The 25500-nt window shown below is 46.3% G+C and overlaps 1 protein-coding gene across 5 annotated transcripts in view; it reads left to right on the top strand.

Annotated features, from left to right (window-relative positions):
* ACACB (acetyl-CoA carboxylase beta) overlaps positions 1–25500 on the top strand; it is a 131926-nt gene that overhangs the window by 63476 nt on the left and 42950 nt on the right. For all 5 annotated transcript variants that reach the window (XM_038575404.1, XM_038575405.1, XM_038575406.1 and 2 more), the window contains 14 exons: positions 2134–2284; positions 2396–2499; positions 3550–3631; positions 6309–6454; positions 7845–7995; positions 9654–9788; positions 12913–13059; positions 15151–15339; positions 17162–17262; positions 19765–19853; positions 19933–20057; positions 23814–23927; positions 24085–24198; positions 24752–24841. In XM_038575404.1, the coding sequence (XP_038431332.1) occupies positions 2134–2284; positions 2396–2499; positions 3550–3631; positions 6309–6454; positions 7845–7995; positions 9654–9788; positions 12913–13059; positions 15151–15339; positions 17162–17262; positions 19765–19853; positions 19933–20057; positions 23814–23927; positions 24085–24198; positions 24752–24841 (1738 nt within the window). The remainder of the gene's footprint in view (positions 1–2133; positions 2285–2395; positions 2500–3549; positions 3632–6308; positions 6455–7844; positions 7996–9653; positions 9789–12912; positions 13060–15150; positions 15340–17161; positions 17263–19764; positions 19854–19932; positions 20058–23813; positions 23928–24084; positions 24199–24751; positions 24842–25500) is intronic.

The raw sequence follows: 25500 nt of genomic DNA, 5'->3' as shown, positions 1-25500 counted from the left end.
ATATCTTTAAGCCTACTAAGTAGGTCCTGGAGAAGCCCACATTGACAAAGGGGTTCTTGAGTCATGAAATACCCACATCTTATATTTCTCCTGCCTTGTCCTGAGTGTAAAAAGGTAAATACCAGCTCGCTTCATGAATAAATGTTCTTGTATGGATGAATAACTATCCTTTAGACTGAAAATATCCCAAAGACTTTGTGGACATTTTGTTTAAAAAGCTTTATAATTGGGATGCCTGGATGGCTCAGTATGCAGAGGATGCGACTCTTTCTTTCTTAAGTTTATTTTGAGAGAGAGAAAGCACACATGAGAAAGGGCAGAAGGGGAGGAAGAAGGAGATTCCCCACTGAACAGGATGGGCTTGATCCTGGGACCCTGAGATCATGACCTGAATGGAAGGCAGATACTTAATCGACTGAGCCACCCAGGGACTCTGAGCACAAGACTCTTGATCTTGGGATTATAAATTCAAGCCCCACAGTGAGTGTAGCACTTACTTTAAAATAAAATCTTTAGGGGTGCCTGGGTGGCTCAGTCAATTAAGCATCTGATTCTTGATTTCAGCTCAGGTCATGATCTCAGGATCATGAAATCAAGCCCTGTGTAGGGTTCCTCGCTGAGTATGGAGCCTAGTTAGGATTTTGTCTCCCCCGACCCCCTCATTTTCTCTTTCTCTAAAAAAAGAAAGTTTTTTTTTTTAATCTTTAAAAATATATTAAATAATAAAAAGTCATGAATTAAATTGAGTTTGGTGATTTTGATAACTGGGCTTTCTTTGCCGGCTTTATGTAATTCATTGTAATCATGATGAGTGAAAACTTGAAGGGGGAGGGAGGCCAGCCAGTCCAGCCCACTCTGATGGAAATGGCCTGTGGCTTGTTCCATGCTCTGAATGACCAGTATGGACTTCAACAGAATTCAGAGGGAAAATTCTGGCTTTCTTTGTTTTTTTTTTTTTTTTTTTTTTTTTTGAAAGAAAACAAGTGGGGAGGGACAGAGGGAGAGGGAGAATCTTAAGTAGGCTCCCCACTGAGCGAGGAGCCTAACACAAGGGATCTCACGACCCTGAGATCATGACCTGAGCCAAAATCTTATTGGATGCTTAGCTGACTGAGCCACCCAGGTGTCACTCTAGCTTTTGCTATTATTGTCAGAGTCTAATAGGGGGACTGACTATGCCAGTTACCCCAGGACTGAGGGCTTCCCAGGATGTGAGATTTCTCACTGCTAAAATTGGGCATGTCCTGGGCAAAGTGGGACAAATTGGCCACCCTTGAGCCCAGTAGCTTGACCCTTACATGCAGACTCCAGTGCCTACTTGACTTCCATAGACTGTTGATGTGCTCATTTGACCTCAGAGCATCTTCATTTCCCCACCCCTGAGCTGGGGTGGTTCTTGCCCTTCGGCCACACTTGCTCAATGCATGCAGGAATGCCATGACAGGTGTTAAAACTCTCCTCTCCCAGGAAGGGAATTTTTCTAATGCCTCCTCTTTCCCTGGTGCAAAACACTCTCCCTATGACTTCATAGGGAGTGAGAGGTTCAGGCCTTCGGACTGGAGCCCTCTTTAGGGGGAGATTTTCTGGGAAATGGGTGGTGGTGACCAATAAAGCACATGCAGATGGGTGACCGCCACAACCTGGGTGGGGTAGCAGTATTGGCCGTTCATAAATGCACTCCATGCATACCCAGCAGAGCACTGTCTGGATGGCGAGGGGGTGGCATCTGCTCTGGGATACGGGGATTTGAGAGGTCCAGCTGGAGAGAGGCAGAGCGACTGGCAGTGGTTGATAATAATTACAATAACAGTAATTAATCATATTCATTGCAGCTGACCTTATTTATCTGCAACTGTGTACTTTATATGGATTGTCTCATTTTAATCCTCAAGCACCCATGTGAAGTCAGGGTTATTTCCCCATTTTCCAGATGGGGAAACTGAGGCTTAAAGTGGTTAAATCACTTGCCCAAGATTGCCTGACCAGTACATGCTGGAGCTGAGATTGAAACCTGGACCATTGGACTCAGCCTCCTCTCTCAACTGTGCTACTCTGGCTCTCTGAGAACCACGCGGGGGCTCTGTTGTCTCATATATTAATTTGGAAAACAATCCATATGCCTTTCTCCTCAAGGAACATGGTGGTGGCTTTGAAGGAACTGTCCATCCGGGGTGACTTCAGGACCACCGTGGAGTATCTCATTAACCTGCTGGAGACTGCAAGCTTCCAGAACAATGATATCGACACAGGGTGGTTGGATCACCTCATTGCTGAGAAAGTGCAGGTGGGGAGCTGCCTGCTTCTCCCCTTGGGCTCACAGAGCACCCCCTACCCCCACCCCCAGCTCCTCATGGTCTTGGTCCCCACTGACCCTGACATGCAGAGTCTTTCCTAGGCTGAGAAGCCGGATATCATGCTCGGGGTGGTGTGCGGAGCCTTGAATGTGGCCGACGCAATGTTCAGAACCTGCATGACGGATTTCTTACACTCGCTGGAAAGGTAGAGTGCACAGATCATTTATCTTCCCCTGGTGGGATGTGCGTTAGTGGCAAGTAAGGCAGATAATCAGCCAGCAGGCAGTTAGTGAATCCCTCCTATGTGCTTGCCTCCGCAATTCCTCATGTGTGAACCCGGGCTGCCCTGGAGGAGGTCGCCAGGAATGGGATTCTCCAGGCAGTGGGCAGACAGCTGTGTGCTTATTCCTCCTGACTTGTGTAAGGTACGTCATGGTACTCGAGTTCAGAGAGGAGGTGCATTTGAAAAACAAAGCAGGTGACTGGTCACCTCTGCAAATGTTCCTTCCAGACCCTCGCCTAATCAGATGTGACCAGTGAAGTGGAGCAGCAGGGTAGGTAATGGCCAGGTGCTCACTGTCAGGATGGGCCAGCGTTTCTCAGCCCCATGACCCTTGACATTTTTTTTTTTTTGACCCTTGACATTTAGAGCTGATTCATTTTTTATTGCAAGAGGGGGCTGTCCCATGCACTGTGGGAAGTTAGCATCCCTGGCCCTCTGTCCACACTGTCTCCCCTCTCTCCACCAAGAGCAGGACCATCAAGTATGTCTCCAGACATTGCCAGATGTCCTGGGGTAGAGGCAGAAATCACCTCCAGAGACACTGTGATAGGCAAATGAAACTACCAAAACAAATTTAAAAAGAGATGAACAGCAACAACAAAAAAGACAAGAGATGTTAGGGCGTGGTTATCATGCTTACACATCATTACAGAGTTGCAACGCATGAGCCAGTTTCTTTCCTAAGCATGTGGCACAATTCCCATGGAGGGAATTTTTCTGAGAAAAAGCATTATGGATTTTGCTCCCTGGAAAGCCCTTTTTAAATGTCTCACCTTTCAGCCAGTGCTATTTCCTTAAGTTCTGAACAATGTCACATCCCTTGCCTTTTTGTTGGATTTAGCTTTTTAAATACAGCCAGGTGTGTTGGTGCTTAGGCAAGGCAAAGAGCTGAGTGATTTGTTTAAATCCAGGGGGTGGCCCTAGAGTTCTCGTTCTTCCCATAGCTGACCCCGAGTTTGTCTTTTCTTTCAGGGGCCAAGTCCTTCCTGCAGCTTCTCTGCTTAACATCGTGGACGTGGAATTAATTTATGGAGGTGTTAAGTACATTCTCAAGGTGAAGGCCCCAGGTTTTTCGGCTGTCTCCGCGCTGGAGGCTGGTGGGAGTTTTTATTTCTGGAGTGGACTTGCTTCTGCCAGGGTCCTGGGACTCCCCAGGCAGTCCCTGCCCTTGAAACTTGAGCAACTTTGGGTTTTGGAGCATGTGGGCTTGTGCAATATGCACAAGGTATAGTGGAGCATGTGTTAGTGTCCTGGGGCTACAGAATACAGAAATGGATCCTCTCAAAGTCTGGAGGCCAGAATCTAAAATCAAGGTGTCAGTTGGGCCCTGTTCTCTTTGAAGTCTCCAAGAAAGACTCTGTCTCATGCTTTCCTGGCTCCTGGTGGTTGTGGGGCAGTCCTTGCTGTTCCCTGGCTTGTAGACTGTCCCTCTAAGCTATGCCTCTGGCTTCATATGGCCGCCTTTTCTGTGTGTGTGTGTGTGTGTGTGTGTGTGTGTGTGTATGTGTTCGTGTGTGTGTTCGTGTGTTTGCATTGTCTTCTTGTTGTGTGTCTGCTCTGAAGAACACCAGTCAGACTGCATTTAGGGTTCATTCTGCTCCAGTATGACCTCATCTAACATTTGCAAAGATGTTATTTCCATGTAGAGTTGTTTTGGAGGTGCCAGGAAGGATGTGCATTTAGAAGGGGGGTGGGGACAATATCCAGTCCAGTACAGAGCATGAGCAGGACCTTTGCTGAGCTGGCATAGTGTGCGGGTTCATTTCTAGGGGCTGGGAGGCCAGATCTGTCCTGTGTCTCTGCACTAAAGATCAATGTGTGGCTTTCTCATCTGTCCCTGGCCTCCTTGGGCTTCCCTGGATATTATTACTTGGGATGCTGTCCTCTGTCAGAAGTATCCAGTTACCCTTCCTGGGGCATCTAGGGTCAGTTCAGCAGAGAATATATCAGAGTATCTGAGATGTGTGGGCACAGGATCAGGTCCTGCATCCGGGTCAGGGTGATCTGTGGGGGCAAAGTGTCCCCAAGAAGCTAAGGCCTCCTTCTCAGGAGGGAAAAGATAACAGAACTCGAGTCTGGCTTTGAAGCAGAATTTTTATGACCTCTGCCTTTGAGGCAGAATTTTTATGACCTCTTACTTTTATTTTTTTCATTTTTTAAAAAGATTTTACTTATTTGTGAGAGATACATAGAGAGAGGCAGAGACACAGGCAGAAGGAGAAGCAGGTTCCCATGGGGACCCTGATGGGGGACTAAATCCTAGGACTCTGGGATCATGATCTGAGCCAAAGGCAGACGTTCAAGCACTGAGCCACCCAGTGCCTGTTACTTTATTTCTCAGATGACTGAGCACAGGTTACACTTCCAGTTTTGGGGGTTTTCAGGGTTTAGCTAAACAAGCATGTTATCCATGGGGGCACACTGTCAAACCACTTCTCTTTACCCCTCCATGCTTGGCTATTTTGGGGGCCTCGTTCCCCCAGCATAATTTTAAATATGACATTTGCTTAGTGTATAAAATTTAAAAATTTCAAACAAGCATAAAACATCAGAAGAACAAACCCATTGTGTTTTGACTCTGGGAGGCAATCCCTATGAACGTTACAGCAGATCTCTTCTAATTCTTTTTTTCCTTACTAATTTTACAAAGTTGATATGGTGCAAATACTGTTTTTACTGCTTTGATATTCTCATGGCATAAAGTTTTCCCATGTTATTAACAAGCTTTCTTAATCACATGTGGTGTCCAGTGGAACTTTCCATAGGAATGGAAATGTTCTGTATCTCTGCTGTCCAGTATGGCCACCTGTGGCTCCTGAGCACTGAGGAACTGAATTTTATACATTATTTAAGTTAAGCTAATTTACATGTAAGGGGCACCTGGTGGCTCTGCCAAAGGCTCTGCCTTTGGCTCAGATTGTGATCCCGGTGTCCTGGGATTGAGTGCCCCTTTGGGGTCCCCATGGGGAGCCTGGTTCTCCCTCTGCCTATGTCTCTGCCTCTCTCTGTCTCTCGTGAATAAATAAAATATTTTAAAAAAAATTTACATGTTAATAGCCAGCCCAGCTAGAGGCTGCCATATTTGACAGTGCAGATCTAGAATATTCCATTACAAGGTTGTTGGATAGTTAGTTTGCTTCTCAGTCCTATTGTTACCATGAATAATGTTGCAACACATATTCTTCTGTTTCTTGCTACCTTTTGTTTCAATGTATTTTAGAGATTGAGGATGTTTTTGTATTCTGAGAGAGAGCACCTACATTAAACCCAGGGCTAGGTGTCAGATTGAAGTGCAGGGTTGAACCACTTGTGCCTCTCTCAAGTGTCCCAAATGTCTTGTATGCCCCTGGGCAGAGCTGGGCCTGGGGAGGGCAGAGTCCTGGTCACTGGTGGAGTCTCCAGGGCTGCTTCACCCCCAGTGAGAACCCCCACTTCTCCATCCTACTCAGGGCAGCCCTGCTTGGGGCTGATGCTTAGGGACAGGAATGAGAAGGGCTTGTGATTGGCAGGAGATGACCAGGCTGTAACTACAACTGTAGCCGATGGCCATGAGCCTCCCCATGGGACAGGTGTGGGATACTGACTGCGAGCTCTCTGCTGCCTGAGGGTGGCACTCCCATCATGGACACTAGCCCTTGCTGGTGGTGGTATTGGGGGGAGGTGGTGCTCTGGGGCACAGGGACAAGCAGAGGCCTCCAGAATTCAGGCAGGGACACAGCCTGTCCCCGCAGGTGGCCCGACAATCTCTGACCATGTTCATCCTCATCATGAATGACAGTCACATTGAGATCGACGCCCACCGGCTGAGTGACGGTGGCTTGCTGCTGTCCTATAATGGTAACAGCTATACCACCTACATGAAAGAAGAGTTTGACAGGTACATGGTCTGGGGGGGCAACACAAAGCCAGTCTTTCCCATGGGGCTCAAAAATATAAAGCCTGGGGTGCCTGGGTGGCTCAGTCGGTTGGGCATCTGCCTTCGGCTTAGGTCGTGATCCTGGGGGTCCTGGAATCAAGCTCCACATGAGGCTCCCTGCTTAGTGGGGGAGTCTGCTTCTCCCTCTGAGCCCTCCCACCCCCAGTCATGTTCTTTCTCTCAAATAAATAAAATATAAAGCCAGCTATGTGTAGCCCAAGGGTCTTAGATAAAGTACCTTCTTCAAAAAATTCTGAGGCCCATGGAAAGGTTAATCTCTTCATTGGAAATTACAAAACTGGCAGACGTACTGGGAAGGTTCCCAGGAGGTCTGTTTCTAGTAATGTGAGAGGATTCAGAGCTGAATGGGACATGACTCCCTCTGGCTCTATTGCCTGCGAGGCATGTAACAGTGTGTCAGCTGCTCCTAATCTGGGCTGCAGTGCCTACACCCATCTGAGTGCAGGCTTGGAGGAGATGCAGCCATCTGGTTAGAGCAGCAGCTGTCTACCTACATCCAGTTAGGGCAGCAGCCCAGTGGCACAGGGCTGGGTGTTGGGATAAGACCATGATCACGACTCGTGGAGCCTATTGGCGAACAGGACACATCAAACAAGCAGAAGTGGCAGGACAGGTCACTGTGTACCTGCATAAGCAAAATGCAGGATGTTCTGGAGGCACTTAGCATGGAGGCATCATGAGATCAACTCAAAGACCCTCCTGTTCTGATTCATCTGACCACACTGAGCTCATACAATGCAACATAGACCAGCCAAGCTGAATGGGCAGCACAAACCCACTCCCCTCCAGCGTAGGAGAGATAAGCCCAAGTGGGGGCTGGGGCGCTAGAGGCCCCATGCCTAGAACAGCTCCGCTTAGGAAGTTGTCTCTCTTTCCAATCTTGAAAGTTTTGGAAGAAGGCAGACTGGATTCATCCCAGCCAGAGCACTGTTTTATTACCTTTTTAAGCTTTGTTGTGTCTGCCAGGAATATTCAGGATTATCATAGGCTCCTCCCACGGGCATACTCTTCCCATTTCAGTTATAAGGTGAAGACTTAAAGTTGGTACATATTTATCAGATAATATCGATTGCTCTCTCTGTGCCTTTCAGAATTATATCAGTAAACTAGTTTTCAGACAGAAAAAGGTCACACCATTTGCTCACCTAATTCATTCCCAGTATCTCTGTGCTGTCAGATGCCAGCATTTGGGCAAGTGGAATCCCGAAGACCACACACAGGGTGACACTCCAGGCTGCCTTTAGAAAGGGGAAAACATTGTCGAAAGCCAGACTTGGGCATGCTGGGTTGATGGGCCTTCTCCTACCAACCCACCCCTTCTGTCTCCCAGTTATCGTATTACCATCGGCAACAAGACCTGTGTGTTTGAGAAGGAGAACGATCCTACGGTTCTGAGAGCCCCTTCGGCCGGGAAGCTAATGCAGTACACGGTGGAGGACGGGGGCCACGTTGAGGCTGGGAGCAGCTACGCTGACATGGAGGTGAGCGCAGAGCCAGCCCTTGCTGTGGGGCTGCAGCCAGGCCTCCCCTCCATCCCACTTCCCGAGGGAGGGCCATCCTGCATTGCCCCTGCACCTGAGCCAGTGGGTCTCACCTCTCCCCTGGGCCACCATCTGGCCAGTTCCTCAGAGAGCCAGTGTGTGGCGTTGAGCCTCCATTCTCTGCAGTATCCAAAGGGAAAAACCTCAAAAACATACACCTCCGTAGGAGCAGGTAAGAACAGGTTAGTAATAACCATGGTGGTGATTTACAAAGTGTAAGCCAAAGTGTTTGCCACGTGGCAAGTGCCTTCTAGGCATTTTACTTGTGTAATTACCTTCTGTCATCTTCCCAGCAATCACAGGAGATGAGCACAGATAGGATCCCCATTTTACACATGAAGAAATGGGACCCAGGCAGGCTAAGGAATCCAAGGTCCCACGGGGCTAGGGTTCACACCTGGGCTCCATTCCATGCTGCCAAGATAAATAATAATGATAATGACCAAAAAAATACAGTAGCAGTAGGAGCTAATACTTGCTGGCCTAATGCCGTGCGCCGGGGTCCTGAGCAATCCTTATGAGAGCCGTATGAGGTGAGGCCGTTGTTCTTCTCCATTTAAAAGTTGGGGAAACTGAGGCTCAGAGAGAGGAAGGCACCTGCTGGAGATCACAGAGTGATAGGTGGGGTGCTGGGGTTCCAGCCCCGGCCTGTCTTGGGAGCCCAAGCTGAACCGCTGAGCAAAAGGAGCACAGTGCTGACTGTCTGCAGCCCACACCGTGGTGACAAGGTGCATCACGTCCACACATGCAGACTCTCAGGCCAGTTAAAGGGACTGGCGATCCTACAAGGAGGACATTCTTCATGTCACCAAAGATTCCCCAGAGGGTTTTCTCACTGTCTTTAAAAAAGGAGCTGGTCACCAAATGCACCACATTTTAGGAATGTCTGTGTTAAGCACCTCCATATAGTATAATTTAACTGTATTCCATGGGCAGCCTGGTGGCTCAGCGTTTAGCGCCACCTTCAGCCCAGGGTGTGATCCTGGAGAACCGGGATCGAGTCCCACGTCGGGCTCCCTGCATGGAGCCTGCTTCTCCCTCTGCCTGTGTCTCTGCCTCTCTCTCTCTCCTCTCTGTGTATCCTCATGAATAAATAAATAAAATCTTTAACAAACAAAACTGTATTCCTAAGAGGGAGTCTTTACAATAAAGATCAGTTCCCGTGTCTGTAAAATGGGTACTGTAAACACCTGCCTTGCTAGCTGGCTTTGCAGATGAAGATAATTCATGAACAGCATTGAGCCTGGCACTCTGCAGGCTTCTGGCAAATGCTAGCTCCTTCCATCCTTTACACTTGAACTCTGCCCAAGGAGTCAGCCTTTCTTCCATTCTCTCTTTCAGCAGAGAGTGAGGGAGAGTTTTAAGCAGACTTCATACTGAGAACCAAGCCCAATGTGGGGCTCACAACCCTGAAATTATGACTTGAGCTGAAACCAAGAGTTGGGTGCTTAACCAACTGCCCCACCCAAGTGCCCCCAAATCATTCTATTTAAATGACCAAGTCCCTGCTCCAGAGTACTAGTTCTAAGTGACTCTGGCTGTCACATACACAAGCCAGTCCCAGTGGGCTCATCTTATTTCTCCTTTTTGCAAAACAGGTGATGAAGATGATCATGACTCTGAACGTGCAGGAAAGTGGCCAGGTGAAGTACATCAAGCGCCCTGGGGCCATGCTGGAAGCAGGCTGTGTGGTGGCCAGGCTGGAGCTCGATGACCCTTCTAAAGTGCACCCGGTATGTCACACCATGGCTGGCTCAGGTGTGCTCACCATTTTGCATATTCAGGGATCGGAGCTCGCTTAAATCTCCTGGCTCTTGTGTTGCCTCCATGAGCCCCCAGCAGCCAGTGTGATGGGTACAGAAGCACGCCTGCCTTTGCTCACACCCCACACACTAGCAGCTTCCATACTACAATATTAAGTTATTAACATATAATTATGAATAATAGATAACGTTATTATAATGGATGAAGCAATGCTGATATATTATCATTAACTGAAGTCTATACTACATGCAGATTTCCTTGTCATTTTTAAATTGTAAGATATACAATGTGAAATTCAGTATCTTAGCCGTTTTGAAGGGTATGGTTCAGTGACATTAAGTACATTCATGCTGTTGTGCAACTAGCACAACCATTCATCTCTGGAACTTTCTCATCTTTCCAACTCAAAACTCTTATACCATTTAACACTAACTCCCCGTTCCTCCCTCCCACAGCCCCTGGCAGTTGCTTTCCTATTTTCTGTCTCTGTGAATCTGACTTACTGGAGGAAACTCCTATAAGTGGAATTGTACAATATTTGTCTTTTTGTGGCTGGCTTACTTCACTTAGAATCTTCTCCTTCAGCTTCTCTTTTGACCACCCTTTAAAAAATTGCACACACACCAGACCTTATACTCCTCGTCCTCCTGCCCTGCTACCCTTCTCTCCTAGCTCTGTCATTTGTGATCAGACACGCTATATCTCACTGATTGTCCTATTGGCATATTTTTTGGCATTCACTAGATTGAAAGTGCCATGAGACCAGTGCTTTTTGTCTTTCTCACCCCCTGCTAGATTCCCAGTGCTTGAAACGGGGCAGGCATGTAGTAGGTGTGCCACAGGTATTTTTTGGATGTATATGAAGAGGTTCAGGTGCTGTGGGGGCAGCTCCACATCCTTGGAACCAGTGGAGGGGGTACCAGAGTATCTAGGATATCTAGGACCTCCAATTTAGATTCTTTTTTTTTTAAGATTTTATTTATTCATTCATAGACACACAGAGAGAGAGGCAGAGACACAGGGAGAGGGAGAAGCAGGCTCCATGCAGGGAGCCCAATGTGGGACTTGATCCCCGGTCTCCAGGATCACACCCCAGGCTGCAGGCGGCGCCAAACCGCTGTGCCACCAGGGCTGCCCTCCAATTAATTAATTAATTAATTATTTTTTTTAATTTATGATAGTCACAGAGAGAGAGAGAGACAGAGAGACAGAGAGACAGAGAGGCAGAGACACAGGCAGAGGGAGAAGCAGGCTCCATGCACCAGGAGCCCGACGTGGGATTCAATCCCGGGTCTCCAGGATCGCGCCCTGGGCCAAAGGCAGGCGCCAAACCGCTGCACCACCCAGGGATCCCTGCCCTCCAATTTAGATTCTTATAATTAATTGTTAAGCTTTCCCATGAAACTGTGATTTCTGAGGTCAGGGACTACTTTTTTGTTTGTTGCTGTATCCTTGGTGCCTAGCACAGTGCGTGGGGCATACAGGGTACACAGAAATAAACAGGTCTTGCTGCTGAATGAATAACCATTATACCTTCCTGAGGAAAGCATGCATATGAAGAGGTAGCTAATCATTCATGCCTGTATTGTGTTTTTTTTTCCCTGCAATAATTAATACATGTACCCAGGGAAGGTAAAAAACAAAAAACAAAAAAAAAAAAAAGGGCTAGTAAGAGAGCATTTAAAAAAGAACCAAATTGCCTCTTTTTTCCAGAATATTCTATTCATTTCCTTGTCATTTTTTTCATGATTCTCTTTAGTTGGCTCCCAAAGCCAGGCATAGACTGAGCCTTTTCAGATCACCAGAAAGGTGTGTGTACCTGCATGTGATTCCTTTCAGCAAACATTTCCCATGCCAGGTTCATGAGACAGGGCCTAGCCACCAATCCCTGCAGGTTCATGTTTGCCTACAAGATGAGCCCTTGTCATTTGGCTCCATAAATGCAGTAGGAGGGACTGCCCTCAGCTCCTGCTGTGGGCACCCATTTGGAGAAGCCAGCATCAGATTGTGGAGGAGGAGACTCTCCAGCTAATCTCAAAGGATGAGAGGAACCCACAGGATTGGGATGGTATGGGGGAGGGAAGCTGATGGTTCCAGGCCAGTAGAACAGCACATCCCAAAGCTACTGGGTCCCAGGAACTGCGTGTAGTAGTCTTTCAGTGGACACTTATAGAATAAAATAAAACAGATTTGTGAGGTCAGGGTTGCCCCGTGGGGGAGCTTTTCTTCCTTTCTTTCTTTCTTTCTTTCTTTCTTTCTTTCTTTCTTTCTTTCTTTCTTTCTTTCTTTCTTTCCTTTTTTTTTTTTTTTTTATAGTCATACAGAGAGAGAGAGAGAGGCAGAGACACAGGCAGAGGGAGAAGCAGGCTCCATGCACCGGGAGCCTGATGTGGGATTTGATCCCGGGTCTCCAGGATCGCGCCCTGGGCCAAAGGCAGGCACCAAACTGCTGCGCCACCCAGGCATCCCCATCCATCCATCCATCTATCTATCTATCTTTCTTTCTTTCTTTCTTTCTTTCTTTCTTTCTTTTCTTTTCTTTTCTTTTCTTTCTTTCTTTCTTTCTTTCTTTCTTCTTTTTCTTTTCTTTTCTTTTCTTTTCTTTCTTTCTTTCTTTCTTTCTTTCTTTCTTTCTTTCTTTCTTTCTTTTTTTCTCTAAAGCTAAATGTTTATGACTTACAAAAAGCTGGGACATTTGCATGAGAATTTCATAAATTTTCATCCTGCTCGTTGTTTATCTTCGGGATTCAATAAAGATAGAAACAAATAGGGAAAAGAGGGAGATAATTTTGATTAGAAAGCAGAACAAAAGGATCTAACTTCCTCCAAAACCACTGACAGTCTATAACAATAGACTACAGCATTTGCAACAGGGGAGATTTGGGAAACCCACATCAGGAATTTAGCAATTTTGACTTTCTGATATGTGTTCTTCTGGACTTTTTTTTTTTTTTTTTTTTTGCTCTTTTTCCCTCAGGCTTCCCCCTAATTATATTATGTTGTGTACTGGTAGATCTGCCTTGCCCCTCAGTTTATCTTGTCTCGAGGGAGGCAGGTGTCCTTGAACTCTGTCTGATTCTTGTGTCTCATCAGGCCAAGCCATTCACAGGCGAGCTCCCTTCTCAGCAAACTCTGCCTATCATGGGAGAGAAACTGCACCAGGTTTTCCACAACGTCCTGGAAAACCTGACCAACGTCATGAGTGGCTACTGTCTGCCGGAGCCTATTTTTAGCAAAAAGGTAGGTCATGTGCAAAGGGTAGGTGTGTATTCTACACATGTGTACAAGTCTGTGTGAAGAGCCAGGAGGGTTTATTACATGAGATCCAAGGTCTTTACTAAAGTGAAGTATGTAAAAATGGACAGCCCTCTGTTGTTTTTACAAAGGACCTATTCTCAGGAACTTCCTCAATTTGATTGTAAACATCTGTGTATGTTTCTCTTTAATCATAAAATGTTGTAAGAGCTATATTGTGGTTCAGTTCATCTCAGCATGGAGAATATTCAAGCTGTAGGTTAAAAAAAGAGTCCATGTGGGTCACCTCTTAATGAGAGAACAAGAAGTCGTTTTGTTCCATTGTTCATCATTCCAGGAACCCATTGCCTTCTTACTCTGTAGAGAAATAAGAAATTTTCATAGGGATCCCTGGGTGGCGCAGCGATTTGGCGCCTGCCTTTGACCCAGGGCGCGATCCTGGAGACCCGGGATCGAATCCCACGTCAGGCTCCCAGTGCATGAAGCCTGCTTCTCCCTCTGCCTGTGTCTCTGCCCCTCTCTCTCTCTCTCTCTCTCTCTCTCTCTGTGACTATCATAAATAAATAAAAAAAAAAAGAAAAAAAAAAAAAGAAATTTTCATATTTTCAGACCTCCGTGAAAGAGCCATGATGCTAAATTCAACATCAATAGCAATAGAATTGCATGTCACATTCTATCTCAAAATAGCAAAGCACATTAGTGGTGGTGATGGTAGAGGTTATACTTGTGGTGGTGCTGATGATTGTGGTAATGGTAGTGTTGATGGTGGTGCTGGAGGTGATGCTGGGGATGGTAGTGGTGGTGATGATGCTGGTGGTGATGCTGGTAATGATGGTGGTGGTAGTAATGCTGGTGGGATGGTGGTAGTGATGGTGGTGATGCTGGTGGTGGTGTTGGCAGTATTGGTGGTGGTGGTGCTGGAGGTGATGCTGGGGATGGTGGTGGTGATGGTAATGCTGGTGGTGATGCTAGTGATGATGGTGGTGGTGGGGGTGATGATGGTGGTGATAGTAATGGCCAACCCTTTTCTAGTTGTGCCAACTACTACTCTAAATACTTGAAATTTATTACATCATTTTTTTTAAATTTTTGATTTATTTATGATCGTCACAGAGAGAGAGAGAGAGAGAGAGGCAGAGACACAGGCAGAGGGAGAAGCAGGCTCCATGCACCGGGAGCCTGATGTGGGATTCGATCCTGGGTCTCCAGGATCGCACCCTGGGCCAAAGGCAGGCGCCAAACCGCTGCGCCACCCAGGGATCCCAATTTATTACATCATTTAATCCTCCCAACCATCTATGATATTTATTTCCACTTTACAGCTAAGGAAATTGAGGCACAGAGGGGCTAAGAAATTTGCCTTGTTTCCCCTATGAAAAGGCTGAGATGGGATTTGAGCCCTCACCATCTGACCTCAGAATCCATGCTCTTAACTCCTACGCTGTGCTGTTTGTGATCCCAGTGATTGCAACTTTAATTTAGTCTTTGCACTTGCTGAGGCATGCACTCTTTCATTTTTAAACAACACAACTCCTATGGAGTCAGCACCGTTATCCTTCTTATTCAGAGATCATCAACATTTCGGCTGCCAGGATGCCCAGAAGCATTATAGTGTAGCTGTTAAGCATCTCTGGAGCTGAATGGCCTGAGTTGGCTTCTCACTAGTGGATGACTTTGGGTAACTTCATCAACCTCTCTGTTTCAGTTTTCTCAACTGTAAAATAGAAATAATGATTATACCTACGTTGTAGGGTTGTTTCTGAGGATCGACTGAGAACATACAAATAAAGGTTTTTAGAGCAGTGTCTGGCACTAAGCAAGGGTCCACAAACATTAACTCTTCATGTGGCCTCGTGTTGTATCTCACACCATGCTGGCTGGCTAGATATATAAAGAGGGGGCTGCAGGGAAACTGAGTATTCCTCTTGTAGTTGGGAGGCCATTCCATTCAGAACTGTCCCAGAGGTCTAGATGTTTGGTTCATTGGGTCTGGATGGGTTGAGTATGTGCCTTTGGAGGGTGGCGGTGCCCATGCCCCCACAGGACCTTTGGCTAATGCTGTGGTGTCCACTTCAGCTGAAGGAGTGGGTGCAGAAGCTCATGACGACCCTCCGGCATCCATCACTGCCACTGCTGGAGCTGCAGGAAATCATGACCAGTGTGTCTGGCCGCATCCCTGCCCCTGTGGAGAAGTCGGTCCGCAGGGTGATGGCTCAGTACGCCAGCAACATCACCTCAGTGCTGTGCCAGTTCCCCAGCCAGCAGGTACGTGCCCCCTACCTGGTCCCACTAGGGTGCCCCTGGGTACTGCCTCTGGAACTCAAATGCTGGCCACTGGCTTCTGATGGATTGAGCACCCAAGATGCTGGGGGCTAAGAGTTTCCTTTTGAGCCCTTCTCTACAGAACCCCAGCATTTTCTCCAAAGTTGTTGAGATGAACACAGTCACTGGGCCTTACTCGGATTCAGAATAGGAGTAAGCCACTTGGTACAAATACAGTGAGCATTTCCCTAATATACCCTGGCTGAAATAGAGGCACTTGTGGGATTTTCTTGCTAGCCCTTAGCTTTCATTTTCTTTCTCTGGTGTTTGTAAGGTGATCATCTTGGGGATATATATATATATATACACATATATATATATAATATTTTTAAATAATGAAAAGCATTCCCGGGTAGTATAAAATATCTCTAATAATTCTGTATTGACCTGATTTTATGCGTTTATTTATTTATTTATTTATTTTGGAGGAGGGGATGTCACTTTTATTAAGCATTTTAAAGGTAATTTGCATTTGGAGGAACCTCCTCTGTCGGTTTGCCTTCTGCCCTCTCTCTGGTTAGAAGGGCTGCATACCATCATCATTCTCCCACCCATATGTTGGTGATTTGGGGAACTACAGTTCAGCATAGATCAGGTCATTCCTGGAGGTCAACCACTCTAGAGGTTGGAATATTGTTCCGTCATAAAAACGAATCTAATATAGATTTATATTACAATATAGACGTACCTTGAAAACATGCTAAGGGAAAGAAGCCAGTCACAAAAGACCACAGGTTGCATGATTCTGTGTACATGAAATGGCCAAAATAGGTAAATAGATGGAAAGTGGATTAGCGGTTGCCAGGGGCTGGGGGTGGGGGATCAAGAGAACTGGGAATGGTTATCAGGTTTCTTTCTGGGGTGATGAAAATGCTCTTAAATTACATAGTGGTAAATGGTTGCATAACTCTGAATATAGTGAAAAATGCTCAAATGGTTTTATACTGTAAAGGGGAGGGTTGCCTGTCTGGCTCAATTGGTAGAGCATGTAGCTTTTGATACTGGGGTCATGAGTTCAAGCCCCAAATCAGGCATAGAGCCTACTTAAAAAAAATGAATGAATGAATGAATGAATGAATGAGTGAATGGGGGGATTACTATGGTATGTAAATATATCTTAACTGAAAAATAACCAAAACAAAACTCTAAAGAACACCAGTTGTAAAAAGTACGTATTTGGACATTTTAGGAATTTGTTGTTTGTGCAAGTTTTTCATTAAAAATATTTTTTTGTGCAATTGCTGGGTTGTAGGGCAGATCTATTTTTAACTCTTTGAGGAACCTCCACACAGTTTTCCAGAGAGGCAAATTGAACACCAATAAAAAATAAATTTATTAAAAAAAAAAAAAAGTAGGCCACTGGGGAAAAAAATTTTTTTTGTTACCAAAAGCAATATGCTAATAACAGTAAATCTAGTTATAAAAAGAAGAACCCCCCCGCCAGCAGCCCGCTTCATTTTCCCTAAGGTTGGAAACTCCCTTCCCTTCCCCCAGACTACTCATATTTGTGGAGAGGCATAATACATGTGTCTTAATGGGATTGTTGCCATTCTAAGCTCAAATTCCTCAAGCAATATGTTGAGCGGGACTAACAGAGCTAATTTTGGGTGACCAGAGAGGGCTTTGGAGATGAAATTTTCAGATTTTGAATGAGCCTTGGGTGGATCCTCCATGGGAGCCCACGGTGGGTCCTTCTGGTGACTGCTGTGTGGTGACCAGATTGTGTGGTTATAAGTGGCCAGACCTGTCCTATCTGCCTGTCCAGATAGCCACCATCCTGGACTGCCACGCAGCCACCCTACAGCGGAAGGCTGACCGGGAGGTCTTCTTCATGAACACCCAGAGCATCGTGCAGCTGGTCCAGAGGTGAGTCCTTGGCTCTCCATAGGCTGTGATTGTCACACTAATTGTGTATTACACCACTGAGGCAACTCTGGGGCTCTCTTAAGGGCAGGTTCCAACCAAGAGACAGCACATGGGATCCAGAGACTCTGATTACAATCCTGGCATAGGTACTCCTAACCCTTTTCTCCTGTGATCTCAGTTTGCCAGTTTGTAAAATGGGAATAAAAACACTTCACTCACAAGAGGTCATTCTTTTCTGAGTGGATTAATGTTCATGAAGTACTTACACATAGAGAGTCCTTATGTGAGCTTTGACTATATGACAATGGGATGCATAGTCTATATATAGGCTATAAAGGACTATATAGATTGTCATTGTGGTTTTGAAATCATTGCAGAAGAGGGTTGATGAAGAATTTGTAGGGACCCCTGGGTGGTTCAGTGGTTGAGCATCTGCCCTCAGCTCAGGTTGTGATCCCAGAGTCCTGGGATTGAGTCCCACATTGGGCTCCCCTCAGGGAACCTGCTTCTCCCTCTGCCTGTGTCTCTGCCTCTGTGTGTTTCTCGTGAATAAATAAAATCTTAAAAAAAAAAAGAATTTGTATTTTAAGTAGCTCTTGAGCAGAGAGAACTATCCTGATGACAGGAAGAACTACCATGTTGTGTGAATATTATCTCGCAGGAAAGCTTTGCTAATAAAGGTAGAATTGAAACGGTTTTAAACTGGAAGAGATTAGTGCATGTACATTTTACCACGTGCCAGAAACCGAGGCACAGAGAAATAGGACCATTGGAGACTACCCTTCTTTTCTGGGACTGCCTTGGTTCATGGGGTCTCAGCCTGCCCCATAGGACTGAGCTGAAGAAGGCAGTCTTAGGGGGGATTCCCCATGAAGAGAGTTTCACAGCCAAGGGCTAGGAGGGGAGACCATCCCCAGAATGCTTTGGCCGTTAACCTTAAACCCACCCTTTAACTTCAGAAAAATGCCTAGATAAACAAATGACAAATTAACCAAATCCGTTTGCAGATTTTTCTGTGTTAGACATAAATATCAAAACTCTGTTCTCTTTTTAAATATTTATTTATTCATGAGAGACACAGAGAGAGAGGCAGAGACACAGGCAGAGGGAGAAGTAGGCTCCCTGTGGGGAGCCTGATGTGGGACTCCAAGATCACAACCTGAGCCAAAGGCAGACGCTCAACCGCTGAGCCACCCAGGTGTCCCTCTATTCTTTTTTAAAAAAGATATATTTATTAGAAACAGAGCACGTGTGTTTGCGTGCACAAATAGGGGGAGGGGCAGAGGGAGAGAGAGAATCCTCAAGCCGACTCCCCACTGAGCACAGCACCCAACACGAGTCTCAGTCCCAGGACCCTGAGTTCATGACCTGAGCTGAAATCGTGAGTCAGATACTTAACCGTCTTAGCCACCCAGGCGCCCCTCAGAGCTCTCATATATATGTAATTGTTTTTTCTTTTTAAATCATAATTGAATAGGGGCAGCCCGGATGGCTCAGCGGTTTAGCGCCACCTTCAGCCTGGGTTGTGATCCTGGAGACCTGGGGTCGAGTCCCACGTCGGGCTCCCTATGGGGAGCCTGCTTCTCCCTCTGCCAGTATCTCTGTCTCTCTCTCTCATGCTCTGTGTCTCTCATGAATAAATAAATAAATAAATAAATAAATAAATAAATAAATAAATAAATAATTAAAAAAAATTTTTTTTATTTATTTATGATAGTCACAGAGAGAGAGAGAGAGAGGCAGAGACACAGGCAGAGGGAGAAGCAGGCTCCATGCACCGGGAGCCCGATGTGGGATTCGATCCTGGGTCTCCAGGATCGCGCCCTGGGCCAAAGGCAGGCGCCAAACTGCTGCGCCACCGAGGGATCCCAATAAATAATATTAAAAAAATAAATCATAATTGAATAAGTGCATGTATTAGGTTCTTTTATTGTCAGTGACTCTGGGGTTAAACTGGTCTTAATGCCCTTAAAACTCAGTGTCATATCACTTAAGAAACTCATTTTCCTATGTGCAGAAATGATTTAGATGAAATGTTTTAGGGAACATCCAGGTTAAAATTTGTTTTTTCAAAAAGAAAGTGAAATTTACAGAGGATCTATCGATAAATTCTTTCAAGTTTTGTTTATCTTTCAAGCTATCTTTATACCTAGGATGGTTAATTGATCATTTCTGATATCAATAGTGTATACAAGGCTGACCTTTCTCAGCATCTCATCTTTTCTCTCTGGGGTTTGGCAGGTGCCATCCAAAGGCTCAGGCTTGGACCCTGGCTGGATATATGATCTTGTGCAAGTCACTGCTGTCTTTGGCCTGTAGAATTAGTGCAAATGAACCAACTCACACATCTCTCCCAGCCTTGAGGATTAGGGGATACAGTCCTCCAGATACTTGATTACTGTTTTCTCCTTTTTGAAGTCCTAAAAGCCCTGGCTGTAAACCTGCCCCTCCGCCCCAGGAAGTGGAGCTGATGGTTCAAGCAGCCTCGCCTTTCCTCCTCAGGTACCGCAGCGGGATCCGTGGCTACATGAAGGTGGTGGTGTTGGACCTCCTGAGAAGATACTTACGCGTGGAACACCATTTCCAACAAGGCAAGAGTTGCTACCAGCACTGGTGACAAGCCCACACGGCGGGAGGGCCCTGAGCCTTACCCCTTTTGTCTCCCTGCAGCTCACTATGACAAGTGTGTGATAAACCTCAGGGAGCAGCTGAAGCCAGACATGTCTCAGGTGCTGGATTGCATCTTTTCCCATGCACAGGTGGCCAAGAAGAACCAGCTGGTGATCATGTTGATTGTAAGCAGGGAAGAGCACCTTGTACTCACAGTGGGAATAACTTGGGGTCTGCAGACATTCTGCAAATGGCCAGAGTATTAATATTTCAGCTTTTGCCAGTCATACAGTCTCAGTCCTGATCTTGTACAGTGTAAGCAATGGACATGCCTGTGTCTCAATAAGACTTAGTTTATGAAGCCAGGCAATGGGTGGGATTTATCAGTTGCTAGAGGAGATCATGGCTAACACTCAAAAGCACCCTCTATGTCCCGGGTACTCCTGCCATGCTGTATAAATACTAACTCATTTAATTCTCACAGCAAGCCTGGAAGGTGCACGCTGCTCTCGCTCCCACTTTGGCAGAGCATGGGGGAGGTGATGTCACTTTCCCAAGGGCATCCAACTTCTAAAGGCAGAACTTGGGGGATGCCTGGGTGGCTCAGAGGTTGAGCCTCTGCCTTCGGCCAAGGGCGTGATCCTGGAGTCCTGGGGTCAAATCACACATCGGCTCCCCACAGGGACCCTGCTTCTCTGCCTGTGTCTCTGCCTCTCTTCTGTGTTTCTCATGAATAAATAAATAAAATCTTAAAAAAAAATGAATGCAGAGCTGGGACTTGAACCCATAACCTGGCTCCAGAGTCATAAGTTATTATAGGATATTGGATTCTGAGTCTTGGTAGGATTTTTATTTTGCCTTCTTGGAGAAGCATGGAATTTCTTTGTTCTGATTTCTGTTGACTAGTGATAACTAGCATTCTTTATAGCTCAAGATTTTTTTCCTTGATCTGGTCCCTGATGGCTCACTTGGAAAATGTAGAATCAGCAGATAGTAAGAGAGGTCTGGACTTAGCTTATAGCAAGAAGGGGCTGGCAAATTTTTTTTTTTTTTTTGGCAAATATAGTAAATATTTTAGTCTTGAGAACCACACAGCCTGTGTTGTAACAACTTAGCTCTGCTATTGTAGTGTGAATGAAACCATAGACAATATATAAGTATAAATATAATATATAAATGTATGAGTGGGGCTGTGTACCCAAGAAAACTTTATTTATAAAAATGGGCAGTGGGCCAAATTTGGGCCTGGGTTTATAGGATAGTTAACACCCTAACAAGATGGATTCATAAAAACGTGATATTTTGGGGGTGTCTGGGTGGCTCAGTGGTTGAGCGTCTGTCTTTGGCTCAGGTCATGATCCCTGGGTCCTGGGATCGAGTTCTACACCGGGTTCCCCAGAGGGAGCCTGATTCTCCCTCTGCCTGTGTCTCTGGCTCTCTCTTTGTGTCTCTCATGAATAAATAAATCTTAAAAAAAAAAAAACACTGATATTTTTGTAAAAAATCATTTTGAAATCTAGGGCAATATGAGGATCTCTTACTCCTAGCTGCACATGAGAATCTCCTGGGGTAAGTGTAGTGGAGCTTTTTAAAAACAGATGCTCAGGCCCCACCCTAGTCAGTTAAATCAAGCTTTCTGGGGATGTGGACCAGGCATTAATATTTTTTGAAAGCCCCCCCCCATTGGAAACTTAAATATAAGTTGTATATTATATAATAATATCAGTGTAATGTCTAATTTCTTGGGTGTTTTTAGTGGTTTTTTACCTAAGAGAGGATCTTTTTCTCAAGGAGGTACAATCTTAGTGGGAAGGATTGCAGTGTCTGTAACTGACTCTCAAAGAAAGAAAATGTATGTGTGCATACTTGCATGCGTGTGTATATGCTTACCAGAGAAAAAGCAAGTATGATAATAATAAACATTTAACACCTGGTGAATCTGGATCATCAGTATAGAGGTTTTCAATGTACTGATCCTTAATTTTGTTTTAAAGATTTATTTATTTTAGAGAGAGTGTGGAGAGACAGAGGGAGAGAGAGAGAGAGAATCCTTAAGCAGACTCCCAGCTGAGAGTGTAGCCCAACACAGGGCTCAATCCCAGGACCCTGAGATCATGGCCTGAGCCAAAATAAAGGGTCAGATGCTCAACCAACTGAGCTACTTGGGTGCCCCTACTGATCCTTGATTCTTGTGTAGTTTTTGAAATCCTTAAAAATTAAATTGGCAGGGAGGGCTTTCCAAGTGATTGCAGCTTGCAGCCAGGATTGGGAACTTATGCCCAAAGAGATGTCCACTCTTTGCGGAGAATGCCATTGCTAAGATAGTGTAATCCTTTGCAAAATACCTTCTTTGGATGGAGTCTTTTTCAGTTGAGTGTTTGTAAAGCAAGGTGTGCCTGTTACCTGTTACCATTGGCTCGCCATTCAAAGGCCAGGAGTGAGATCTGTGGATTATCCTGGTGTTCATTAATCTTTGTGCACATACTGACTCTCTTCTGGGCATGAAGGTGCTAAAAGTTATGTATACTGGAAGACAGAGTGGAGTGGCCCCCAGATCAGAGAATGAGGACACTTGTTTGGGGATTCTCAGTGAAGGCGGCTGAAAATATTGTATCAAGTGCAGTTTGGGGAATGTTGTGTGCGAGATCCACTATTCTTTTGGCTCTCTTGGTTCCATTTGTTGAAAATGGTGAGTTCTTTGCATTTGATGGTATTTGGAAGACTCTCTGAAAAGACTTGTTAATTGAATATTCACTTTGAAATGAAATTTTTTTTGAGTCTCAAAAGAACTTCTTTGAGTCTTTAAGGGGACTTGGTTTCTAAAGCAAATCACAGCAGGGGAGGGAGAGAAAGTTTAGAGTAATCTACGTGATTTCTTCAGCACCCACATGCTTGTGTGTTTGTGTACAAATGTGAAATATTAATGCATTATGGATGTTCTGATCATAAAAACAGAGCAGGTTCATTCTAATTAGGGAAATGCAGAGGCAGGTGTAGAAGAAAGGACCGATGGCCCCACCAATCTGGTGATTTCATGGAGAGCAGTCTGGGCTGGGGCAGGGTGGAGGTGTGTTGCTGGAGTGTTCAGATTTCCAGCCGTCATTGTTCTGTCTTCAATGGGTATTAAGGAGCACCTGCTCTGAGCCATTCCCAAGCCCTTCTTGCATATAGGGCACAAGGAGGATATGCACAGACCAGGTGCACACAGCCCTGGTGTCTGGCAAAAAGGCCTCTTATTCAGAAGTATGAGGGATGCCAATGGGATCCGCTGTTCCTCTACTTTTTCTGCAACTCCAGATCCTCCTTCCTGTAAGAAGCTGCCCTTGAGCTCTCCAGAATGCTGCTCCTAGAGGGTGGCTTATCAAACCCTCATTAGAGCATCCTGTGTGAACCTTACTCTTTTTACCTGGCTCTATTTCCCCTCATCCCTCTTCTCTGAAATCCCTTAAGTCAAGCAGCAATGTATTGAGGAAAGAGAAGCCTTGGGGACAGAATAGACTTGGGCTTGGATGTGGCTCTGCTTTGCCTATGCTTGATGGCACACTACTTCTGAGTCTCAGTTTCCTCATCTGTAAAATGGGAATCATATTGTAACTCCTCAGAGGGGTGGGAGAGTTTGGGGAAATGAATGTAAAGGTAGAGTTGCTTGCCTGGCACATATTAAGTACCTAATATTGGGTGGCTACTAATAGTGATGTAGGTAGAGATGGAGTTGTATTTTTTGTCTGAGTGGGTGTTTAGAGTGTGTTAGCAGGTGGATGAATGGGGGACACATGGCAGATGTATGATTATGTATGATTAGGCTGTGCTAGGGATGCTCAGAGAGCTGAGCAGCTGTCTGACTTGGGGTAGCTGCACCCCCCCCCCAGGTGAGGGTGAGTGCTGGCTTGTTTCCTTCTGGCGGAGGGAAGCCATTTGGATTCTGTCTTTGTCCCCCAAAGGATGAGCTCTGTGGCCCAGACCCTTCCCTGTCTGAAGAGCTGACCTCCATCCTCAACGAGCTCACTCAGCTGAGCAAAAGCGAGCATTGCAAGGTGGCCCTCAGAGCCAGACAGGTAGAGTCGTGGGGTGCTGTCCTTCTCGCCACCCGTGTCCCTCATGGTGCATAGCCCTTCTGTTGCCATCCCGCATCCGACCCCAGGGCCTGGCCCTAGGCTTCTCCCCTGAAGGGTTGGTTTCCCCAGCCCCTCTGCTCCCCACCCTCTCCCGCAGGTCCTGATTGCCTCCCACCTCCCGTCCTATGAGCTGAGGCACAACCAGGTAGAGTCCATTTTCCTGTCTGCCATCGACATGTACGGCCACCAGTTCTGCCCAGAAAACCTCAAGGTGAGGCCACCTCCTTCTATTCACAGAGCACACACTGTTTACCAGGTGGGGCCTCAGATACATGGGCTCCCCACACCCTCAGTGGGGCAGCACTGGGTTCCGGGCACAATTGCAAATACCAGCAGTTTAGTCCACTGTGGCCAGGGCCACCCGATGGGGCCTCGGGGAGCCTTTGGGAGAGGTTCAGTCCCACAGGGTGGATGGAGCATCAGGCTGCAAGGCTCCCCACAACGTACAATTTTAATGGAGTTACTGGAAACCATGAACACTCACATGGCTGAGGCATGGCTTCATCTTTTGGGCTCCCCTCATCCCCCAATTTTGGATCATTTGCAATCTCCAGGTACCTCCTCTCCGCATTTGGAATGGGGAGCCTTAGGGGCAGTCGTCCCCAAACTGTTTCCACTTTCCGATCTATGGCCTGGAATGCTGGCAGAATTTTGTTGATGACACCAGTGCGGGGTTCCCCTCCCTGCTACCCCCATTCTGCTCATCTGACCCTTGATTAAAACTTGGTAACGTTTCCCTTTTTTTGCCCCTTCCCATCCCGCAGAAATTAATACTCTCAGAAACGACCATATTTGACGTCCTGCCCACTTTCTTCTACCACACCAACAAAGTTGTCTGTATGGCATCTTTGGAGGTAAGTAGGAGGGGGGGCCCAGGAACAGCATCTGCACTGAACATGCCGGTTCCAGCAGCCACTGCCCACCAGCCACATGCCTTGAGCATGGGATCTTGTCCTTCTCTCTACAGGGCAGGTACTGTTACTATACCCAGCTTCCAGGAAAGGGAAGTGAAGCTGGGAGAGATGGTTTCAGAGCTGGGGAGTGGCAGGACCACCATTCACACTAGGTCTCAATCTGGAGTCCTTGCTGGTAATCCTTGTTCTCTCCTGTGCCATCCTGGCCTCATCTCGGCAGGGCACACCTAAATACCCACCACTAAGAGCTGAGGCACCTCATGCAAACTCTGACTCACTGCATTAGATAACTTTCTTTGGAAGACTCATCTGCTTCAAACTGCAAGAGCTGGAGGGAGTCTAGGTGACAATTTAAGGTGCCTTCCCTGGTGATAGGACAGAGAAGGGAGTGACCAGCAGCAAAAACCTCTGATCTTGGAGTCTCAGTTCCTTGTGGCCCCCACTCCCTCTTCTTCCACCTTTGTAGACCTTGTGGGCCCCCCATCCTGGTGCTGGAAGCTTGGCTGGGTCTCCATGGAGACCATTTTGGGTTTGTGAGCATGTAACAGCCCTAGAGTCTCTTGGGCCTGCAGTCTTTACCTCCTCCCTGATTTCACCTC

The sequence above is a fragment of the Canis lupus genome, chromosome 26 (assembly GCF_011100685.1).
Source record: "Canis lupus familiaris isolate Mischka breed German Shepherd chromosome 26, alternate assembly UU_Cfam_GSD_1.0, whole genome shotgun sequence".
Taxonomy (NCBI): domain Eukaryota; kingdom Metazoa; phylum Chordata; class Mammalia; order Carnivora; family Canidae; genus Canis; species Canis lupus.
This window is presented reverse-complemented; position numbering and strand designations above follow the sequence as displayed.